This window comes from Argopecten irradians, chromosome 4 (genome assembly GCF_041381155.1).
Source record: "Argopecten irradians isolate NY chromosome 4, Ai_NY, whole genome shotgun sequence".
In the NCBI taxonomy this organism is placed as follows: Eukaryota; Metazoa; Mollusca; class Bivalvia; order Pectinida; family Pectinidae; genus Argopecten; species Argopecten irradians.
This window is the reverse complement of record NC_091137.1, coordinates 16755300-16775455: the sequence shown is the minus strand read 5'-3', so window position 1 is coordinate 16775455 and position 20156 is coordinate 16755300. Positions and strand designations below refer to the sequence as shown.

Below are 20156 nucleotides of genomic sequence, written 5' to 3'. Positions count from 1 at the left end.
TGTTGCTTGCATTGACTGATGAAGAAAGTTAATCTCGTGAAAATAAAGTGAACTGCGAGGCAGTTCATATACCATTGGCACGAGATTAACTTTCTTAATCATGTAATGTAAGAAACAAAATTGATAATCAATCCTTATATTTACGTTAACCACTTTAAAAATCCCGCTGTTCAAAAAAAATCAAATTATTTATATTCGATATAAGATATATACAAATTTGCAACATTGTACAAGTAATCGTACATGTATGTACAGCTACGGAACTGCCGCTAGTCAAATGTTCTCATCACACAAAATGTAGTTCCGGAAATAACTTCATTCTTTGTGCGTTGTTACGAGTAAAAGCAACGATTTTGAAATATTGTTTTTACGTACAAGAATTAATGGCTTAAATCTTCTCATACAAACATTATTATGTTGATTTAATACAAAAATTGCTGCGCAGTACTAGCAGTGCAGTCAATGTGTAATCCGGTTGCTGGAATTAGCAGTGGTCCGGATTTAAAGAAAATGACGATTGTGGTGAAAATGCTGAACAGTTGGTATCTAAATATAATTAAACTAAATGCTGTATTTTCGTCTGGTAATTATTTGTACCTGACATTTGAATGTTTATTAACTAAACCTGTTGTTAAATCCAACCCCTGTGTCCATGGTATGCGATGCAGTCCAATAACAAAATCCTTCCGGGGCTCACTAAAACGTGTTAAAATGTAGGATTTAGTCGAAATCACTAGAAGACTTCCGTGTTATTCTTGAAATCTGAGAACTTCGCTGGAGTTTTGGGATCAAAATTCTGTATAAATTATGTAGAGAAACATTTATTTGAAATGTTGGCAGTTTCTAACGACCCTCCAATACCGTGGTTTTTGACATTCACAGAATCGTTTCGTTAGGTTTAATGTCACTGAAATCAGACTGTTTGCTATTTGAGCGTATTTTCATGGAATCTATCGCTTCTAAACTAGAGTACACATTATCGTAACTATTTGCGTTCGATCATGTCTACTTGCGATGATTGGTGAACCTCACTGCCTTCGTTAGCCTATATAATTGTATGCTCAGTATTTTTCCGGGCCTTGAGCCTAAGTCAGTGTTTCATCGAAACACATGTAAAATATCTGTATAATAATATGCTACAGACAATTTCTTATCTTATCTTTGTCAAGCATTTCTGTCTGTGTTTCTTAAAGTACAACGATAGGCCACATCGCAGAAAGTTCATGCAAAGCTGAAGCGGCATAAAACAACGTCAAAATGTAAACAATGTCAAAATGTATTCTCACGCCAGTCAGTGGGAAATGAAGTGATCGGAGTATACTAGTTTCGTTGAGGCGGAGCGAAGTGAAAAGGTAAATATATCGTTATAAAGGTCAAAAAGGGGATCACGTATCAATCAGTAGGCAATGGTCTGCCGTTTTTGGTTAAGTAACGAAACAATTAATAGAGCCATTCAGGTTGGCGTCACACTGGTCAAAACAATAGATTAGGCCTCGCTCACTGGTGTCCTAAATTGGCTTGGGTTTGATAGAGACATATAGTAAGACAAATACAGGTAAGTTGATAACAAAAGCCTGGTTACAGGAATAAAATGTTTTTATTCAGTGATACAAGACACTAACAATAACATATAAACAAAGTCAATAACAACTTATTTTATATACATGTACCATATACTTCATACAAGTCTAAATGACTCTCTGAGTGGGTACAAAGTATATTATTTGATGATTCAAACATTTCATACATGAAGTTACATAACAGAAATATCTATAGGAACACACAATGATAAATAATAATTTCCATTCTCACACCATCACTTTTGAAGTAAACACCAGAGTTGTTCCTACGACAACCTTTTTCGATTATCTAATTCTGTGTTAAAATACAATAAATATATTAAAGATATTCATAATACGTGAATTTACTTCACATGCTCATAAACAAGTAATAAAATAATAAATATCTTCATTGAACTTATAACGGTATGAATGCATGCCTTATTAATTGTTTAATCACATAAAGCTGCAAGTTCCTATGCATTTTGTGTTCCATATATAAATGCGCACTGAAACACATATTTATGGGAAAATGCAAACTTAGCATTACTGATTAAACTTTAACCTACGAGTGTAGAACTTGGTTATCTCTCATCACAACTATCTAAGCAATCAACAAAAGGATTAGTACTCGGTAAAACTTGAGGTTCACTTATGGAGAAATGACCTACAATCGCAGCGTTCTTAGAACATATTACTATATACATATAATATTATTTCAAAATGACGGGGTATTTTACTAAATATGAAGGATACGGACATTATACCTTGGGATCAAGCCTCGGTTTTATCAAATTGTGTGACCCTCGATAAGAATATCACTATTGATCACATACTATTTCTAGCTTCTAAATATTATCGGTAAATATCAATTCGAAATTGGGCTCTATAATTTCTTAGACAAAAGCTATCAAAACGCCAAAAATGACAATTTTTCTTTTAAACTTCGCTGAATTTATGTATACATGTATCTCGGATGGTAAGCATGACAACTAAAGGTGCAAAAATTAGAAATGTTCCATTACAATTAAATCAGGGGTGAACTAAATACGTGTATCGCAAAAACAACTAAATAACACATTCAATGAACTTTGGGAGCCAAAAATACACGAAAGCCTGTTAGTGTCACATTGAATAATGAAACAAGTTTCTCGTTAAAACGTGATATTTATTTCGTTACACGTTAAAGATGCTCCACCGCTGACAAATGGTATTTTTTCACTATCAAAAACAGCAGCAGACGATTTAGTATTTTTCTTCAGTAACAAAAGTTACTTACTTTATACCATTATCACCGTTGAAATCCCGAAAATATTCCGTGGCACTATATCCTATATGGAATGAAGTACTGATTGCGCATGACCCAAAGGTAAAATAAATTATTTTATATTATTTTTGTTAATTAGACTTATGTATACATGATTAAACACTAATTATTGTTCAAATGATGAATATCATGTATGCTCTGTCGGCGGTGGAGCATCTTTAAAGAGACAATTCACTCAGGCAAATTCTTTTACATAACCAATAAGCAAACTATAGCATAAATGTATTGTTCTACATTTCTTATGAAACATATAACGTAAAACATTGACAAATTCCACAACATTGTTAAGTATTTTAATTAATATCGTTGAAATATCAAATCGTTGATCAATACGATTAAGCAGGTACAATATTAACTCTGTACCCATACCCGAGCCAAAGTCACGCACGTTAAACAAATGAACTACATAACCACTCAGAAGGTGATAAAATGATTTTTAGGCAAGACAATTCACCTAATAAGGTAAACACACTACTGTCAGAGCGATTTGAGCAGTTCTAGCCATAAGTTGCATTACTTTACGAGCAAGGGACAGGGTTCGGCATACAAGAAGTTCGACCACAGTGTGTAATGGCGGACAGCGAGCAAGTTTAAATATTTCACACACGTGTCACCACCATAGGCGTTTCAGGCATATCACAGTAAAACCGACTGATCTAATTTCCATTAGAAGTTGTTTTATCTGATATATATACAAATTTGTTCTCTTAGACTGAATTGTCCCTTTAAGTATCCCGTTTTAACGTGTTAGTTATCTCTTTAAAACGAGATCGAGATAATTAACGCGTTAAACGAGATAATTAACGCGATTAAACTAGATAACTAACACATTAAAACGAGAAATTTTATTGCGTTTCAACGAGATAATGATCGCGTTTAACGAGAAAAGTATTTCATTTAATTTTTCAAAGTGATACTAATAGGCTTTTGTACCAAAATGACCCAAACCATACGTAGTTTTTTTTCCCTTTCAAAACGAAGAAAAACCCAGTAGCTCTCTTGTCATACTTGTTAAGACACAAGGGTATAGAAATATGAAGTGAAACGATATTCCATACTGTTAGTCAGGAACAATAATATATTTGGTTGTATACAATATATGATTATTTGGCAAAGACCGATTCCGCTATCATACAGAATCACCCGAGACGTTAATTGTTAGAAGATTGATTTAGAGGTGACAGGGGAAGGAATCCCTATCACAGCATGGCCCCTATAAGGGCCGATATCGTCATCACCACCATCAGGGTGACGTAATCAGCTACAGTGGAAGTGGCTGATGAAACATCCTCTGGCAGAATTCCGTGTACAGCACCCCACTCACCATCGTTTGGACTGGGATTGATCCCCAGCATGTAACACATGACCTGGTAGATATGGATGTTTGAGAACCCTTTAAGTACCACGTTCTGGGCGACATCTGGAAAGACCAATAACAAATGATATTAACAAATAATTAGATATAATGTTTATCATAATAAAATTTAACATCAGACATAGCCTATCTTAGTCCTGTATAACGATGTATGCATGTCAGTAGGAAAAGATATCAGACAAAGCCAAATATGATATTATAAAAGAATAATTTACGTATACAGGTTATGACACGATCAGTAAAACTTGGAGTAAAAACTTAACATGTAATAACAGAAAATGAAGATAATAGATTACAATATCATAAACGTAAGTAAATCCGTCATATTTATTCATACGCTCGAGTGAGGAAACACCTAATTTGGAAAGTTACTAGAGTTTTTTAGTGACAGTACTTCGCTATCATACAATACTAATTGCTTTGTTTTGTTGTTTCTTTAATGTTTCTTGAATTGATTAATATTACTCATGACAACAGCCATGTGGCAAAAATACGTTAGAACATTATACTCGAGTTATATAAACGGGTGTATTACCTGGTCCCGTGGCTAGAAATATACCCCTCATGTCGATCTCAAAATTATCAAATCCATGTGTTCCCTGCATCGGTCCAGACCCGAAGTACGAATAATATTGTGGGAGTAATGGCTGAAATGAAATTTTTAATGATAATGTTGAGTTCAAAATACTTCGATATCTTGATTGCAAAAACAATAAATTGGAAATAAAACCTATAAAAAACTTATATTATTGATACAATAATTGATTTTTATTTGTTTTCATACTAAATCCTACTTTCTGATTTGCAGATTTTTTTTCCTTCATACACTATGAAGAAAAAAAGCCGAGAATGGCGCGGAAACCCAATAAAGACGTCGACGTTGCGTATTGATTTAGAAAGACAATCTACTGGAAAAAAATAATGGAATCGTTCGTTTATTTTTAAATTACCAAGTAGCTACGCGAATACACACAGTTTGCAAACAAAATTTAGTTCATACCCCGCTGAAGTTAAAAAAATAGTGACATCAATGCTTAACTCAAGAGAACATTCGATGTAATTAAATGTCTCAGAAAGAATAATATTTCGATCCTAAATAAGATAAATCAGGTAGTCATAACATACATTATTAGTGTATCAAGGGAGATAACTCATATAATATTGTACCTACCGTTGTAATATACCAGCCACTCTCGGCCACCAGTAGTATAGGGGAAGTCCTATAATGGTTACGGTAATACCATTTGTCAGGAATGTCTTCCTTCTTCAGGACGGTCAAGTGGGGGTTGTCCATAGCGACCAGATCGTTATACACCTGGTAGACATCAAGGTATCACAAAATTTGGTAACTAGATTTCTCCATACAAGCATGGCATAGTACAAACATGTGCAAATAACAATTTAATTTAGAAAAAAAAGTACTTCTCAACTTTCGACGTTAGATTTTAAATTGATTAAGCCATATCTACATTCAATTCTTTTTAATGTGCATCAAATAACAAACTACCTTGTGTCATTATATATTCAAGGTGTCGCACACAGATCCTTCACCTGAAGAATGACGACACCCTCGATACTCCAGGGGTTACTATCAATGACGTCATATCCATCCTGGTCTATATCATAGTAAAACTGAAGGCAGTTCAGGAGACACAAGTAATTTTATTCTTTCATGTACATCATAACAAATTAAGTAACGGAACACTGTGGTTGACATGTTGCTTTAAAGCTATCTCTGTATTCTTCAAATTGATTTCATACAGACCTGTAATTGGTCAGTTTTAATTTCTATCCTGAACTGCCTCGAGTTTTAATATTAGATAGCCTAGGGGTGGATACTACGTCAGTGGTATCCTGGATTATCGAGGATAGCGATAGTGTGTCCTAGGGGTCGAAGATGGGATAGCGATAGTGTTTCCTGGGGATCGAGGATGGGACAGCAATAGTGTGTCCTGGGAATCGAGGATGGGATAGCGATAATGTGTCCTGGGGATCGAGGATGGGATAGCGATAGTGTGTCCTGGGGATCGAGGATGGGATAGCGATAGTGTGTCCTGGGGATCGAGGATGGGATAGCGATAGTGTGTCCTGGGGATCGAGGATGGGATAGCGATAGTGTGTCCTGGGGATCGAGGATGGGATAGCGATAGTGTGTCCTGGGGATCGAGGATGGGATAGCGATAGTGTTTCCTGGGGACTGAGGATAGGATAGCAATAGTGTGTCCTGGGGACTGAGGAAGGGATAGCGATAGTGTTTCCTGGGGATGGAGGATGTGATAGCGATAGCGATAGTGTGTCCTGGGGATCGAGGATGGGATAGCGATAGTGTTTCCTGGGGATGGAGGATGTGATAGCGATAGCGATAGTGTGTCCTGGGGATCGAGGATGGGATAGCGATAGTGTGTCCTGGGGATCGAGGATGGGATAGCGATAGTGTGTCCTGGGGATCGAGGAAGGGATAGCGATAGTGTTTCCTGGGGATGGAGGATGGGATAGCGATAGCGATAGTGTGTCCTGGGGATCGAGGATGGGATAGCGATAGCGATGTGTGTCCTGGGGATCGAGGATGGGATAGCGATAGTGTGTCCTGGGGATCGAGGATAGGATAGCGATAATGTGTCCTGGGGATTGAGGATGGGATAGCGATAATGTGTCCTGGGGATCGAGGATGGGATAGCGATAGTGTGTCCTGAGGATCGAGGATGGGATAGCGATAGTGTGTCCTGGGGATCGAGGATGGGATAGCGATAGTGTGTCCTGGGGATCGAGGATGGGATAGCGATAATGTGTCCTGAGGATCGAGGATGTGATAGAGATAGTGTGTCCTGGGCATAGAGGATGGGATAGCGATAGTGTGCCCTGCATCATCGAGGATGGGATAGCGATAGTGTGTCCTGGGGATCGAGGATGGGATACCGATAATGTGTCCTGAGAATCGAGGATGGCATAACGATAGTGTGTCCTGGGGATCGAGGATGGGATAGCGATAGTGTGTCTTGCGGATCGAGGATGGCATAAAGATAGTGTGTCCTGGGGATCGAGGATGGGGTAGCGATAGTGTGTCCTTTGGATTTAGGATGGGATAGCGATAATGTGTCCTGGGGATCAAGGATAGGATAGCAATTGTGTGTTCTGGGGATCGAAGAGGGGATAGCGATATTGTGTCCTGGGGATCGAGGATGGGATAGCGATAGTGTGTCCTGTGGATCGAGGATGGGATAGTGATAGTGTGTCCTGGGGATCGAGGAAAGGATAGCGAAAGTGTGTCCAGGGAATCGAGGATGGGATAGCGATAGTGTGTCCTGGGGATCGAGGATGGGATAGCGATAGTGTTTCCTGGGGATCGAGGATGGAATAGCAATAGTGTGTCCTGGGGACTGAGGATTGGATAGCAATAGTGTGTCCTGGGGATCGAGGATGGGATAGCAATAGTGTGTCCTGGGGATCGAGGATGGGATAGCGATAGTGTGTCCTGGGGACTGAGGATGGGATAGCGATAGTGTGTCCTGGGAATCGAGGATGGGATAGCGATAGCGTGTTCTGGGGATCGAGGATTGGATAGCAATAGTGTGTCCTGGGGATCGAGGATGGGATAGCGATAATGTTCCCTAGGGATCGAGGATGGGATAGCGATAGTGTGTTCTGGGGATCGAGGATGGGATAGCAATAGTGTGTACTGGGAATCGAGGATGGGATAGCAATAGTGTGTCCTGGGGATCGAGGATAGGATAACGATAGTGTGTCCTGGGGATCGAGGATGGGATAGCGATAGTGTGTCCTGTGGATCGAGGATGGGATAGCGATAGTGTGTCCTGGGGATCGAGAATGGGATAGCGATAGTGTGCCCTAAGGATTGAGGATGGGATAGCGATAGTGTGTCCTTGGGATCGAGGATGGAATAGCGATAGTGTGTCCTGAGGATCGAGGACGGGGTAGCGATAGTGTGTCCTTGGGATCGAGGATGGGATAGCGATAGTGTGTTCTGGGGATCGAGGATGGGATAGCGATAGTGTGTCTTTGGGATCGAGGATAGGATAGCGATAGTTGTTTCCTGGGGACTGAGGATGGGATAGCAATAGTGTGTACTGGGGATCGAGGATGGGATTGTGATAGTGTGTCCTAGGGATCGAGGATGTGATAGCGATAATGTGTTCTGGGGATCGATGATGGGATAGCAATAGTGTGTCCTGGGGATCGAGGATGGGATTGTGATAGTGTGTCCTAGGGATCGAGGATGGGATAGCGATAGTGTGTCCTGGGGATCGAGGATGGGATAGCGATAGTGTGTCCTGGGGATCGAGGATGGGATAGCGATAGTGTGTCCTGGGGATCGAGGATGGGATAGCGATAGTGTGTCCTGGGGATCGAGGATGGGATAGCGATAATGTGTCCTGGGGATCGAGGATGGTATAGCGATAATGTCCTTGGGATCGAAGATGGGATATCGATAGTGTGTCGTGGGGATCGAGGATGGGATAGCGATAGAGTACCCTGGGGATCGAGGATGGTATAGCAATAGTGTGTCCTGGGGATCGAGGATGTGATAGCGATAGTGTGTCGTGGGGATCGAGGATGGGATAGCGATAATGTGTCCTGGGGATCGAGGATGGAATAGCGATAGTGTGTCCTGGGGATCGAGGATGGGATAGCGATAATGTGTCCTGGGGATCGAGGATGGAATAGCGATAGTGTGTCCTGGGGATCGAGGATGGGATAGCGATAGTGTGTCCTGGGGATCGAGGATGGGATAGCGATAGTGTGTCCTGGGGATCGAGGATGGGATAGCGATAGTGTGTCCTGGGGATCGAGGATGGGATAGCGATAATGTGTGCCTGGGGATCGAGGATGGTATAGCGATAATGTCCTTGGGATCGAAGATGGGATATCGATAGTGTGTCGTGGGGATCGAGGATGGGATAGCGATAGAGTACCCTGGGGATCGAGGATGGTATAGCAATAGTGTGTCCTGGGGATCGAGGATGTGATAGCGATAGTGTGTCGTGGGGATCGAGGATGGGATAGCGATAGAGTACCCTGGGGATCGAGGATGGGGTAGCAATAGTGTTTCCTGGGGATGGAGGATGTGATAGCGATAATGTGTTCTGGGGATCGAGGATGGGATAGCGATAATGTCTCCTGGGGACTGAGGATGGGATAGCATTAGTGTGTCCTGAGGATCGAGGATGATATAGCGATCGTGTGTCCTGGGGACTGAGGATAGGATAGCAATAGTGTGTCCTGAGGATCAAGGGATAGCGAAAGTGTGTCCCGGGGATCGAGGATGATATAGCGATAGTGTGTTCAGGGGATCGAGGATGGGATAGCGATAGTGTGTCCTGAGGATCAAGGGATAGCGAAAGTGTGTCCTGGGGATCGAGGATTATATAGTGATAATGTGTTCAGGGGATCGAGGATGGGATAGCAATAGTGTGTCCTGGGGATCGAGGATGTGATAGCGATAGTGTGTCCTGGGGATCGAGGATGGGATAGCGATAATGTGTCCTTGGGATCGAGGATGGGATATCGATAGTGTGTCGTGGGGATCGAGGATGGGATAGCGATAGAGTGTGCCGTGGGGATCGAGGATGGGATAGCGATAGTGTGTCCTGGGGATCGAGGATGGGATAGCGATAGTGTGTCCTGGGGATCGAGGATGGGATAGCGATAGTGTGTCCTGGGGATCGAGGATGGGATAGCGATAGTGTGTCCTGGGATGATAGCATAGTGTGTCCTGGGGATCGAGGATGGGTAGCGATAGTGTGTCCTGGGGATCGAGGATGGGATAGCGATAGTGTGTCCTGGGGATCGAGGATGATAGCATGTGTGTCCTGGATGAGAGTAGCGATAGTGTGTCCTGGGGATCGAGGATGGGATAGCGATAGTGTGTCCTGGGGATCGAGGATGGGATAGCAATAGTGTGTCCTGGGGATCGAGGATGGGATAGCGATAGTGTGTCCTGGGGATCGAGGATGGGATAGCGATAGTGTGTCCTGGGGATCGAGGATGGGATAGCGATAGTGTGTCCTGGGGATCGAGGATGGGATAGCGATAGTGTGTCCTGGGGATCGAGGATGGGGTAGCGATAATGTGTTCTGGGGATCGAGGATGGGATAGCGATAGTGTGTCCTGATGATCGAGGACGGAATAGCGATAGTGTGTCCTAGGGATCGAGGATGGGGTAGCGATAGAGTACCCTGAGGATCGAGGATGATATAGCGATCGTGTGTCCTGGGGACTGAGGATAGGATAGCAATAGTGTGTCCTGAGAATTAAGGGATAGCGAAAGTGTGTCCCGGGGATCGAGGATGATATAGCGATAGTGTGTTCAGGGGATCGAGGATGATATAGCGATAGTGTGTTCAGGGGATCGAGGATGGGATAGCGATTATGTGTCCTGAGGATCGAGGACGGGATTCCTCTTGAGAATTGTCTGCTTTTTAATCGACGACCACAGAAGGATGTGAAGTAAACATAGCTGAAACCTTTTCATGAAGCTTTTTGGATATTCTCGTATGGACTGTTCTTTGTGATTCGGCTATGTACTATACCTAATAGATACATATAATATTAAGTGAAATATCATATCTTACCTTATCCAGTTTTCCAGGATTGGGCCATATATAAACGTTCGCCCCTGCATCTAGTACTACCCGGAGATCATCTGTGTCTATGTAGTCTGTGATGTTAATAACTCTGTTCGGACTCACTTCGGTCATCCCATGGTCGGAGAAGATCATCACATTGACCTCATCTCTCAGGTGACGCGTCTCAAGCTCGTCCAATAACTTTCCCATCTCTGCGTCGATTTCCTCCAATTTCTGATTGAGTTGTTGTGATGAAGGTCCATATTTGTGTCCGTATTTGTCAGGCAGTTCAACGTATATACCTGTCCAAAGGATAACAACATATGCCATTGCCAGTCGGTACATTTATATGCTAAAGAAAGTGTGCTTGTCTTGCATAAATAATTATTTAAATATACAAATTTGTATCGTAAATTTTGACGTATTTAGATTTAGCGTTGTCATGCGCCTATTGTAGCTACATACGTACACCTTTTCACACAATTCATTTTAAAATAACTTCATGCCAATTAGCCAAGATATGTACACATCCAAATTATCCTAATTTACGGTGTCATATGGGTTGCATATTTTTAGTAATTACTTGTATAACTTGTATTAGTGTAAAACAAGTAAGCAACGGGAAACAGATGGATGAGGTAGCTAGTCAAAATACAAAGAACACTGGGGAAAGGAACTTTGGGGAAAAAACTTAGAATGAAATGACGCTTTCAATAAAGGATTGATTGTCAATGTTGTTGTTGTCTTTGGCTGATAAAGAAAGCGTAAATAAAGTGAACTGCAAAATAAATGTAAAGAAAATAATAAATGTAAAAAACCATGTGTAGGAAGCGTTAATAAATAGCATTATTTTAGTTTGTAGATATCACAAGATACTAATATTTGGGGAGAGGAGAACTAACACCAAAATTTCTTTATTTGATAGTTGCTTTTGATACATTGTAACAGACCTACCTACGACATTTGATAGTTGTCTTTAATACATTGTAACAGACCTACCTACGACATTTGATAGTTGCTTTTGATACATTGTAACAGACCTACCTACGACATTTGATAGTTGCTTTTGATACATTGTAACAGACCTACCTACGACATTTGATAGTTGCCTTTAATACATTGTAACAGACCTACCTACGACATTTGATAGTTGCCTTTGATACATTGTAACAGACCTACCTACGACATTTGATAGTTGTCTTTAATACATTGTAACAGACCTACCTACGACATTTGATAGTTGTCTTTAATACATTGTAACAGACCTACCTACGACATTTGATAGTTGCCTTTAATACATTCTAACAGACCTACCTACGACATTTGATAGTTGTCTTTAATACATTGTAACAGGCCTACCTACGACATTTGATAGTTGTCTTTAATACATTGTAACAGACCTACCTACGACATTTGATAGTTGCCTTTAATATATTGTAACAGACCTACCTACGACATTTGATAGTTGTCTTTAATACATTGTAACAGACCTACCTACGACATTTGATAGTTGTCTTTAATTCATTGTAACAAACCTACCTACGACATTTGATAGTCGCCTTTAATACATTGTAACAGACCTACCTACGACATTTGATATTTGTCTTTAATACATTGTAACAGACCTACCTACGACATTTGATAGTTGTCTTTAATACATTGTAACAGACCTACCTACGACATTTGATAGTTGCTTTTGATACATTCTAACAGACCTACCTACGACATTTGATAGTTGCTTTTGATACATTGTAACAGACCTACCTACGACATTTGATAGTTGCCTTTAATACATTGTAACAGACCTACCTACGACATTTGATAGTTGCCTTTGATACATTGTAACAGACCTACCTACGACATTTGATAGTTGCCTTTGATACATTGTAACAGACCTACCTATGACATTTGATAGTTTTCTGTAATGTATTGTAACAGACCTACGACATTTGATAGTTTGGTATGTTAAATTTGTAACAGACCTACGACATTTGTTAGTTTGTTATGATAAATTGTAACAGAACAGACCTACGACATTTGATAGTTTCCTGTAATGTATTGTAACAGACCTACGACATTTGATAGTTTGTTATGATAAATTGTAACTGAACAGACCTACGACATTTGATAGTTTCCTGTAATGTATTGTAACAGACCTACGACATTTGATAGTTTGTTATGATAAATTGTAACTGAACAGACCTACGACATTTGATAGTTTCCTGTAATGTATTGAAACAGACCTACGACATTTGATAGTTTGTTATGATAAATTGTAACAGAACAGACCTACGACATTTGATAGTTTTCTGTAATGTATTGTAACAGACCTACGACATTTGATAGTTTGGTATGTTAAATTTGTAACAGACCTACTACATTTGATAGTTTGTTATGATAAATTGTAACAGAACAGACCTACTACATTTGATAGTTTGTTATGATAAATTGTAACAGAACAGACCTACGACATTTGATAGTTTCCTGTAATGTATTATAACAGACCTACGACCTTTGATAGTTTGTTATGATAAATTGTCACAGAACAGACCTACTACATTTGATAGTTTCCTGTAATGTATTGTAACAGACCTAAGACATTTGATAGTTTGGTATGTTAAATTTGTAACAGACCTACGACATTTGATAGTTTGTTATGATAAATTATAACAGACCTACGACATTTCATCGTTTGTTATGATAAATTGTAACAGACCTACGACATTTGATAGTTTCATGTGATACATTGTAACATACCTACGACATTTGATAGTTTGGTATGTTAAATTTGTAACAGTCCTACGACATTTGATAGTTTCGTGTGATACATAGTAACAGACCTACGACATTTGATTATTGTAATGATACATTGTAACAGACCTACCTACGACATTTGACAGTTTTTCATGATATATTGTAACAGACCTACGACATTTGCTAGTTTCTATGATACATTGTAACATATCTACGACATTTGATAGCTGTCTGTGATACATTGTAACAGACCTACGACATTTTACAGTTTTTTTTTATACATTGTAACAGACCTACGACATTTGACAGTTTTTATGAAACATTCTATTAGAACTACGACATTTGATAGTTTCCTGTGATACTTTGTACCAGATCTACGATATTTGATAGTTTCGTGTGATACATTGTACCAGACCTACAACATTTGATAGTTTTCTGTGATACACATTGTAACAGACCTACGACATTTGACAGTTTTTCATGATACATTGTAACAGACCTACGACATTTGCTAGTTCCTATGATACATTCTAACAGAACTACGACATTTGTTTTTTCCTGTTATACCTTGTAACATACCTACGACATTTGATAGTTTTCCTGTGATGCATTGTAACATACCTACGACATTTGATAGTTTTTTATGATACATTATAACAGACCTATGACATTTGATGGTTCCGTGAGATAAATTGTAACAGACCTCCGACATTTGTTGATTTGTAGTGATACATTGTAACAGACCTCCGACATTTGTTGATTTGTAGTGATACATTATAACAGACCTACGACATTTGTTTTTCCTGTCATACCTTGTAACAGACCTATGACATTTGATAGTTTGTTATGATACATTGTAATAGACCTACGACATTTGACAGTTTGTTATGATACATTGTAATAGACCTACGATATTTGATAGTTTCCTGTGATACGCATTGTTACAGAACTACGATATTTCATGGTTTGTAATGATACATTGTTACAGTTCTACGACCTTTGATAGTTTCCTGTGATACATTGTAAAAGACCTACAAATGTACGACATTTGACTGTTTTTTATGATATATCATAACAGACCTACGACATTTGACAGTTTGTTACGATACATTGTAACATACCTACGACAGTTGATAGTTTTTTAAGATTCATTGTAACAGACCTACGACATTTGATAGTTTGTTATGATACATTGTAACAGACCTACGACTTCTGCAGATCCATTGGAGAAGAGTTCCAAACCCTCTGATATAGCATTCTGCATGTCCTTCAGTTTGGGGTAGCCCAGTATCGGGTATTTCAGACAGTAGGTAGGCTTTACGCCACGAATGGTAACCTCACAACCTGGCCAGTGGTAGAAATACGTCCGCTTTCCCTGAAATACATTTCAATTGCTACCGAATGATTTCGAAATAGAAGATCTTACATGAGTGGCTATGTGATATGAAATTTATCAAACGATATGCCATGAGCGTTAAGGAGAGTGGCTTATCAGATTATTAAACGAGTTTGATAAATCCCATATCACATTGTCACGAGACACTCCATCACCCACCAGCAGTGATATAGTTACCTGTTTCTCAGCTGTGACCCACAGAGGTTCCCCATCACCCACCAGCAGTGATATAGATACCTGTTTCTCAGCTGTGACCCACAGAGGTTCTCCATCACCCACCAGCAGTGATATAGTTACCTGTTTCTCAGCTGTGACCCACAGAGGTTCTCCATTATCCCGCTAGCAGTGATATAGTACCTGTTTCTCAGCTGTGACCCACAGGGGTTCTCCATCATTTCACTAACAGTGATATAGTAATCTGTTTCTCAGCTGTGACCCACAGAGGTTCTCCATCATCCAACTGGCAGTGATATAGTTCCCTGTTTCTCAGCTGTGACCTACAGAGGTTCTCCATCACCCACCAGCAGTGATATAGTTACCTGTTTCTCAGCTGTGTCCCACAGAGGTTCTCCATCACCCACCAGCAGTGATATAGTTACCTGTTTCTCAGCTGTGACCCACAGAGGTTCTCCATCACTAACAGTGATATAGTAACCTGTTTCTCAGCTGTGACCCACATAGGTTCTCCATCATCCAACTGGCAGTGATATAGTTTCCTGTTTCTCAGCTGTGACCCACAGAGGTTCTCCATCACCCCACCAGCAATGATATAGTTACCTGATTCTCAGCTGTGACCCACAGAGGTTCTCCATCATCCCACCAGCAGTGATATATAGTTACCTGTTTCTCAGCTGTGACCCACAGAGGTTCTCCATCACTAACAGTGATATAGTTTCCTGTTTCTCAGCTGTGACCCACAAAGGTTCTCCATCATCCAACTGGCAGTGATATAGTTTCCTGTTTCTCAGCTGTGACCCACAGAGGTTCTCCATCACCCCACCAGCAATGATATAGTTACCTGTTTCTCAGCTGTGACCCACAGAGGTTCTCCATCATCCCACCAGCAGTGATATATAGTTACCTGTTTCTCAGCTGTGACCCACATAGGTTCTCCATCATCCAACTGGCAGTGATATAGTTCCCTGTTTCTCAGCTGTGACCCACAGAGGTTCTCCATCACCCCACCAGCAATGATATAGTTACCTGTTTCTCAGCTGTGACCCACAGAGGTTCTCCATCATCCCATGAGCAGTGATATATAGTTACCTGTTTCTCAGCTGTGACCCACAGAGGTTCTCTATCATCCAACCAGCAGTGATATAGTTACCTGTTTCTCAGCTGTGACCCACAGAGGTTCCCCATCACCCACCAGCAGTGATATAGTTACCTGTTTCTCAGCTGTGACCCACAGAGGTTCTCCATCATCCCGCTAGCAGTGATATATTAAACTGTTTCTCAGCTGTGACCCACAGAGGTTCTCCATCATCCCACCAGCAGTGATATATAGTTACCTGTTTCTCAGCTGTGACCCACATAGGTTCTCCATCATCCAACTGGCAGTGATATAGTTCCCTGTTTCTCAGCTGTGACCCACAGAGGTTCTCCATCACCCCACCAGCAATGATATAGTTACCTGTTTCTCAGCTGTGACCCACAGAGGTTCTCCATCATCCCATGAGCAGTGATATATAGTTACCTGTTTCTCAGCTGTGACCCACAGAGGTTCTCCATCATCCAACCAGCAGTGATATATAGTTACCTGTTTCTCAGCTGTGACCCACAGAGGTTCCCCATCACCCACCAGCAGTGATATAGTTACCTGTTTCTCAGCTGTGACCCACAGAGGTTCTCCATCATCCCGCTAGCAGTGATATATTAAACTGTTTCTCAGCTGTGACCCACAGAGGTTCTCCATCATTTCACTAACAGTGATATAGTAACCTGTTTCTCAGCTGTGACCCACATAGGCTCTCCATCCTCCAACTGGCAGTGATATAGTTACCTGTTTCTCAGCTGTGACCCACAGAGGTTCTCCATCATCCCGCTAGCAGTGATATATTAAACTGTTTCTCAGCTGTGACCCACAGATGTTCTCCATCATTTCACTAACAGTGATATAGTAACCTGTTTCTCAGCTGTGACCCACATAGGTTCTCCATCCTCCAACTGGCAGTGATATAGTTCCCTGTTTCTCAGCTGTGACCCACAGAGATTCTCCATCACCCCACCAGCAATGATATAGTTACCTGTTTCTCAGCTGTGACCCACAGAGGTTCTCCATCATCCCACCAGCAGTGATATATAGTTACCTGTTTCTCAGCTGTGACCCACAGAGGTTCTCCATCATCCAACCAGCAGTGATATAGTTACCTGTTTCTCAGCTGTGACCTACAGAGGTTCCCCATCACCCACCAGCAGTGATATAGTTACCTGTTTCTCAGCTGTGACCCACAGAGGTTCTCCATCATCCCACTAGCAGTGATATAATAACCTGTTTCTCAGCTGTGACCCACAGAGGTTCCCCATCACCCACCAGCACTGATATATAGTTACCTGTTTCTCAGCTGTGACCCACAGGGGTTCTCCATCATCCCACTAGCAGTGATATAGTTCCCTGTTTCTCAGCTGTGACTCACAGAGGTTCTCCATCACCCCACCAGCAGTGATATAGTTACCTGTTTCTCAGCTGTGACCCACAGAGGTTCTCCATCATCCCACCAGCAGTGATATATAGTTACCTGTTTCTCAGCTGTGACCCACAGAGGTTCTCCATCATCCCACCAATACGAGTGGTATTGTGCCTTGTTAATCCCTATCAGGAAAGACTCATTGTGTTTTGTATCAAACATGTAGTTCCCAACCATTCCATGATCTTCACAGTGTAAACCTGAAGAAACCAACAAATATCAGAGGAAATGGAATAGCTCCCGAGATAATGCACATGTCCTATTTCACAGACATTTGATTTTAAACGTTTCCTTGGGAAATACCTGGTGTCATTTTCAACAAAATTAGAAGAAAATTAATATTTTCTCGTATATCTATGCTAGAGATTAAGAAAATAAGAATGTATTGATTAGTCATAAAAATGTTTTATTGAAATAATCACAATCAAATTAATAATTGGAGTATACAAAGGAGTGGTTCGCGGTTTAAAACAAAAAAATGAAAATTTCAAACAAATAGATTCTAAAAGTTAAAACAAGTAAATTTCAAAATTAAAAAAAAAAGTTTAAAAATGTCAAAGTCTAATACAGAAAACATGACATCAATACAAACACTGACGCACCTTTACACAACACATATAGTCACGTTAGTCTAGATGTAACTGTAAGACTTAATGATATACACTTGTACACACAATGTATCATAATATATAAAATATGTCCCAAGGGGATGACTGACCTCCTGCTGAACAATATGCTATTTATACTGGTCTAACTAGGTAACTTAAACACGAATCACAATATACACTATAGAGATAGTATCTTATTCTGCTCCTCCATCTTACCTTTACAGACAATGAATGAATGTATGAGGCAGAAAAGGTCATGAAATATTTGTTATACACTGTCAATTCGTAAACGTAAAAAATGAAGACACTCAAATTTAAACTTACATAGCTAACATTAACAATAAAATTACGAGCTATATCCGAACGGTTGACGAGTAGATACAAGATCACTTTGTAATTATTTCATACGTTCTTTTTCTCGTTCTATTTATTTTAAAACTTACATGTACACGATCAGATGTCAGCCATCAATTATGAAAAGTTTGAAATAGCGATGTTTCCACCGTTCAGAGTTTGTTACTTTGAAATCATTTTTACGTTATCATATAGCTTGTTTTTTGTTCCGAATATAAATAAAAATGAATACATTCCTTTCCGAATTGGACATTGATATATGAATCCGTAATTAACCCAATCTAGATTTGATAAATTATTTGAAGATGACATTTAATAATTGATAACGTGGATACGAATCTGTTTAATCGCTCCTTACCTGTCATGATAGAGTAGTAGTTAGGGTAGGAGAGAGAAGGGAAGTCTGGGACAAGATACTCCGCCTTTGATCCCTCCCTGATCATTCTTTGGAAACCAGGTAAGTTGAGTTCCTTTCGATCAAAATAATCCCACCGGAATCCGTCCATCAAAAACAGCAGAAGTTTGTTATCCTTACGAATGGAATGCATTGAGACAAACCCAAATAAAGCACTAATTAGGAGCAGATGACACATAGGTAAATAATTAAATTTTCCCAGCATTGTGTCTTAAAGTGTGGTAGTATCTCTCACTGGATCACCAAGCTTTGTAGTGTAAAAACCAGGTAGCATACGCTCGGCTTATTCGATGTTAGACACTTGATACGTTAGCTATACCATATAACGTAGATATATAGATAGTGATTGCCCTAAAGGAGACTTCCTGCTTCTAGTTTGTAGCACCACGGAGTAAATTGTCCGAACGTCCCGGGGGCACGGGTCGCCTTGTATATCCAATTAACAGGTTCACACGTACGTAACTGTCCATTCGAGTTTCGATTAATTTCAGCAAAATAATTTTTTATACCATATCCACTTGCTGAAAAATTATGTTTTACAAAAGGAGAGAGTATCTTTGTACTAATTATCGCACATGCCCAAAACAACCATTTTTAAAACTTAATTTCAATTGGTTGTGGCTTTGGCACTAAGTTTGCATTAATTCAGTACGCATGCGCCACATCCGTTTTTCTTTTTGAACTAAATTGTAGAGAGAAAAAAATTAAAGAAACCCAACTTTTTTTTTTTTTTTTTTTTTTTAACATAAAATAATTTTTTATTGTATAATTTATGTATTAGGTACTGTATAATTCTAAATAAATTATTATATTATTATTATCAATCGTAATAACTAAAAAAAAAGGAATCCTACAATGAATTATTTCAAATCGTTGGAAATTTAGATATATCCGTTATAAATCAAGAAATGAGACGACCATTTTGAGTTGTCTACCTTTGTACGATCATTTTCATTTTCCACAAACACACTAGTTTTTTTTTTTTTTTTTTTTTTTTTTTTTTTTTCCCACTCAGAGTTGAGAATATTAATTTTTTGAGCATTTTCTTTTATTCTTTTCATTTTCATAAAAATACCGATTCATGCAATATACACACA

General features: G+C 39.7%; 1 protein-coding gene across 1 annotated transcript; it reads right to left on the bottom strand.

The window, feature by feature from the left end:
• Positions 1–1578: 1578 nt before the first annotated feature.
• Positions 1579–19783, bottom strand: LOC138320784 (glycerophosphocholine cholinephosphodiesterase ENPP6-like). The gene is made up of 7 exons (XM_069263997.1): positions 19003–19783; positions 17734–17882; positions 14803–14974; positions 10852–11147; positions 5433–5576; positions 4797–4908; positions 1579–4306 (listed from the first exon to the last, which is right to left on the bottom strand). The coding sequence occupies exons 1-7, from the start codon at positions 19262–19264 to the stop codon at positions 4086–4088; spliced, it is 1356 nt and encodes a 451-aa protein (XP_069120098.1). The 5' UTR covers positions 19265–19783; the 3' UTR covers positions 1579–4085.
• Between the last annotated feature and the right edge of the window lie 373 nt (positions 19784–20156).

Bases quoted from the DNA above. Each gene is read 5' to 3' on its own strand.
- LOC138320784 (XM_069263997.1), bottom strand. From the start codon at position 19,264: ATGCTGGGAAAATTTAATTATTTACCTATGTGTCATCTGCTCCTAATT. The intron at 17,883-19,002 runs GTAAGGAGCGAT...TGGTTTCTTCAG, and splicing joins CTACTACTCTATCATGACAG to GTTTACACTGTGAAGATCAT. The intron at 4,909-5,432 runs GTAGGTACAATA...ATTTCATTTCAG, and splicing joins GTGGCTGGTATATTACAACG to CCATTACTCCCACAATATTA.